The 4,429-nt window shown below is 41.2% G+C and overlaps 1 protein-coding gene across 1 annotated transcript; it reads right to left on the bottom strand.

The window, feature by feature from the left end:
- Nucleotides 1-3,225: 3,225 nt before the first annotated feature.
- On the bottom strand, nucleotides 3,226-3,834 carry LOC149157219 (uncharacterized). Its single transcript, XM_089437624.1, has one exon. The coding sequence runs from the start codon at nucleotides 3,832-3,834 to the stop codon at nucleotides 3,226-3,228; it is 609 nt and encodes a 202-aa protein (XP_089293750.1).
- Between the last annotated feature and the right edge of the window lie 595 nt (nucleotides 3,835-4,429).

The raw sequence follows: 4,429 nt of genomic DNA, 5'->3' as shown, positions 1-4,429 counted from the left end.
AAGAAGAGTGCATCTGTTCCTCAGCTCCGTGCATGTGATTTCCTGTCAATAGGTGTCAAAGTGGGCTAAGGGATTATCAATTCCATAATTTGCCAAATGATCTACCACTACATTCGCCTTTCGTCTGACTGCATGAATGATTAATCTGTCTAGGCACGATAGGTGTTCACTGATGAGTTCTGTTACCTTGGCAAGCCTCTAGTTCCTCATAACTTTACTTGGTTTAGCTCCTGTATATATTCTCCTTGCTTCCCTGATAGCCAGTTGAGAATCTCCTTCTACCACGATGGCTCCAGCTTTCATTCTTCTGAGAATTCTCAAACCCTGCTCAAGTGCTACAAATTAAGTTTCATTATTAGTCCCTTGACCCAATGATTGACTATAAATATGCTGAATTTCACCTTTGTTATCCTTGAGAACACCCCCAATTCCTGCAGCTCCCGGATTACCCCTGGAGGCTCTGTCAAAATTGAGTTTGAGGAAGCCTGTTGGCGGAGGGATCCAGGTATATACATTGGTATTTATTTCCTGTCAATGAGTTGATGAAGACGTGAAGGTTCCCATGTTAATGTCAAAATATTTTAGAATTTGTAAGTCTAAAATTGAGATGTTCTTGTCCTGTTCCAATCTCCCTTTGGAGAGAAATGTTTGCTTGATATTTTGAAGAATTGTGTATTTTATGTAATTTATGCCTCTTGTTTCATTTAGGAATACTTTCCTATTTCTTTCTTTCCAAATTGTCCATGCTATAAACCCTGGGATAAGTTTCCATATTGTATTAACCAATTGGGTATTGGAGAAATTACCTCTCCAATTCTCTATTGTTTCTTGTATTGAATTCCTTACCCTATCCATCCTTTTAAGAATGGTTTCCACCCAATTCCATAGGTTGTCTGCCCATTCACAGGTATTGAGGAGGTGATTCATGGTTTCCTCCTCAATTCCACACATGGGGCAGCGAGAAGGACCAATGAATCCTTTTTTTCTAGAGATTCTCCCATGTCAGTGTTCTTCGGTGCATCAGGAGCCAAAGGAATGTTTTAATCTTCGGCCATAGTTGGGCGTCCCATACTTTGTTGTGCTAATTGACCTTTTCTTCATGCTCAATACCTTCTCTTGCTTATTTGAGTGTGAAGTTACCCCCTTCAAGCTTTCCCCAGCATAATTGGTCATTATCCCCTACTTTCCTTATTCTTCTTTTGGCTAGCTCTGTTTGCAGGTCCTTTCAACTATTGTTTTCTTCTGCCATAGTTTTGTCTCATTGAATATTCAAGTTCTCCATGCCTGGTTCTCTTCGTTAGGCTTCTAGTATTGATTTAGTATAGTTATTCCTAGCTCCTGGTTTCTTCTTTGGATATCTAAGAAAATAGGGCTTTCCAGCTTAGGGAGTTGTTGCCACACATCTTCCTAGAAAAGGGTTGTCTTTCTGTCTCGAATTTCCCAAAAACTCTGCTCCTGAATTATATGCCGGTTAGTTCTTTCCAGGTTCCAAATTGGAGATCCTTCTAGAGTTTCTTGCATTCATATTAAGTTCTACAGTCTGATATTTGGAGCACACTTCGCTTTCCAATGTTTGGCCCATGGTAGTTTGGGTTCCTTTAGCCATCTCCACCATAATTTTGCTCCACGGGCACGATTAACTGTTAATGGGTCCTACCAGTTCAACCCTCCCAGATGTTTGGGTTTGCAAAGCTTATCCCACGCCATTAGTGACCATTTCTTCTTCTCTGAATTACCCGACCAGAGAAAAGCCCTTTGGATGACCCTTATCTTTTGCAGAACTCCCTTGGGAGCTGGCAGAATGGAGAGCATGTATTGTGGAATGGCTTGGAGGATTGCTTTGGTGAGGACCAGTCGACCTGTGAAGTTAAGGGCTCTGTGTGTCCAATGATGACATCTTTTTTCCAAGCTAGCTAAAAGCTTTTCCCAGTGCAATTTCTGCCAGGGCTTGTCAGTCAGCGGAATGCCGAGGTATCTCGATGGGAGGTTACATCTTTTGAAGCCTAGGATGGTAGAAAGATTTTTCTGAATAGCTAGGTGTGTATTAAAAAAGAATATAGAGGATTTAGAGAGATTAAGCTCCATACCTGAAGCTTTGCTGAAGAGATTGAGAATACTTTTGTATCCCATAGCTTCTTTAACTGAGGGTGTGCCATGCAGCATTGTATCATCTACAAACTGTTGATGAGTAGTTGCCAGATTTAATGGCAAGGGTTGAAGTCCTTCAATGATTCCTTCCTCTTTAGCTTTTCTGATTAGTCTGCTTAAACCTTCCATTAAAATCATGAAAAGGAAGGGGGATAAGGGATCACCCTGCCTCAAACCACATGAAGGAGAGAACTGGGATGTTGGGGCTCCATTAACCAGTATTGAAAATCTTGTGGATTTGACTAAAGCTAGGATCCAAAATATCCATTGTTTAGCAAAACCGAAGGCTTCCAAAATAGTTTCTAGATAGTGCCAGTTTACCTTATCATAAGCCTTCGATAGGTCTAGCTGCATCATCATACCTGCTTTCTTCTGCATTTGAAGTGTGTGAATCATCTCTTGTGCTAGTAAGATATTGTCCAAAATTTGTCTCCCCTCTACATAACCTAATTTCTCTTCCGAAATGATACCTAGAAGAATGGGTTTCATTCTATTGGCTATGACTTTGGAAATAATCTTGTACAGGACATTGCATAGTGCAATCGGACGAAACTTTGAGGGCGTGTTGGCTTCCTCCTCCTTTGGAATAAGGGCAAGGAAAGTAGAATTGAGGGACTTGAGGATTGAAGAGGAGCACCATGAATCCTCCACTGCTTCCCATACTTCTATTTTGACTATCTCCCAACAAGCTTTGTAAAAGTTGATGGTAAATCCATCAGGCCCAGGTGCTTTACCATTTGGCATCTCTTTTACAGCCTCTTCCACCTCTTCTAAGGAGATTTCTCAACTTAAAGCTATGTTTTTCTCCTCCGAGATTAGCTTGGGGATGGAGGATACAAGTTCCTTAATGGCCTCCTCTCTGTCGATCCCAGGTTCCTGAGAAATCCTACTGAAGTGGGTTATAAGGAGGTTGGAGATTTCTTGATGCGTCTGTACAGTGGCTCCTTGTTCATCTTTAAGGCTTAGAATTTTGTTAGCCCCTCTGTGGTCAATGGCAGATCTATGAAAGAATTTGGTGTTCTGTTCGCCTTCCTTAAGCCATTGGATTCGATATTTTTTCTTCCAAAGTGTTTCCTCCTATTGACATCGTAGTTGCCAGTCCTTCATTAGCTTCTTTTCCCTGTCCACAGTGTCTTGGTCTATGTTACCTTGAATCCATCCTTCATGTATATGTTCCATTTGCTCCTCCAGTTTCTTTTTTTCCTTGAATATATTCCCAAAGACTTCATGATTCCAGACTTTGATTTTGGCTTTGATGTGTTTCAGTTTAGCCTGCAGAAGATACATTTTGGTACCTCTTATGCCTAACGGTTCTTTCCACCATTGTTCAATTTTCTGAATGAAATCAGGATGAGTGAGCCAGAACTTTTCAAATCTGAAAGGTTTATTTCTAGGAGTGCCTTGGATTGCTGCAGTCATTGTGATGGGCCAATGGTCCGACCCTCCACTGGGAAGAATGTTTGATTCAACAATAATTCCTTCCAGAAGAATGCTTTCTGTTACTACAAATTTGTCCAGCCGAGAGGCTATTTGACTTTCCCCTCCCCTTTTGTTGTTCCACGTGAAAGCGCTGCTCTTGGGGAATACATCTACCAGATTGGCCGATCTGATGAAGTCTAGGAAAGCTTCAGAGTCTCTATTGAGTTTTCTAATACCTCCTCTCTTTTCTGCGAGTGAGGTGATCATGTTGAAATCACCTCCAAAGATTGCCTTTGCTTGAGGATATCTTAGCTTTAGGTTGAATAGTGTTCTTAGAAATAGAAGTTTAGCCTCTAGTTTCTGGGGGCCATAGACATTGGTGCAAAGATAAGTTTATGAGTTCCCTACTACTTGGACTTCTATAGATATGTAAGATTTGGTTGCCTCAGAGGAAAGGAGCTGGATTACCTGTGGATTCCACAAAATGACCAAGCCTCCCTCCCATCCATTGCTTGTTGTCTCCAAGTATTCCATGCGTTTACCTAGTTTTTTGCTGATATTGACTACCGTATTGCTTGAGCACTTAGTTTCTTGCACAAACACTATGTCTGGTTGTTCCTTTTGGACCTTCTTCTTTAATAAACATTGTTTTGTTTGGCTATTTAGCCCTCTAGCATTCCAAGAAAGAACTTTCATTTTAAACAGAGTTTAGGAGGTTAGTGAGAATGCCTCAAGGGCTTTCATCTTACCTGAATTTAAGAGCATCTGTCCCAGTTCTTGTAATGCCTCATTGTTAGTCCTTCTTCCTCTTTTTTTCCGGTGCTTGGAGTTGCTGGAGGTTTGATGCAATCCCTGTGTGCGA

This window comes from Pinus tabuliformis, chromosome 5_2, assembly GCF_031772625.1.
Source record: "Pinus tabuliformis cultivar Carrire ecotype Pingquan chromosome 5_2, CPIR1, whole genome shotgun sequence".
In the NCBI taxonomy this organism is placed as follows: Eukaryota; Viridiplantae; Streptophyta; class Pinopsida; order Pinales; family Pinaceae; genus Pinus; species Pinus tabuliformis.
This window is presented reverse-complemented; position numbering and strand designations above follow the sequence as displayed.

Excerpts from the sequence above, each read along its gene's own strand:
- LOC149157219 (XM_089437624.1), bottom strand. The coding sequence starts at position 3,834 with ATGATCACCTCACTCGCAGAAAAGAGAGGAGGTATTAGAAAACTCAAT.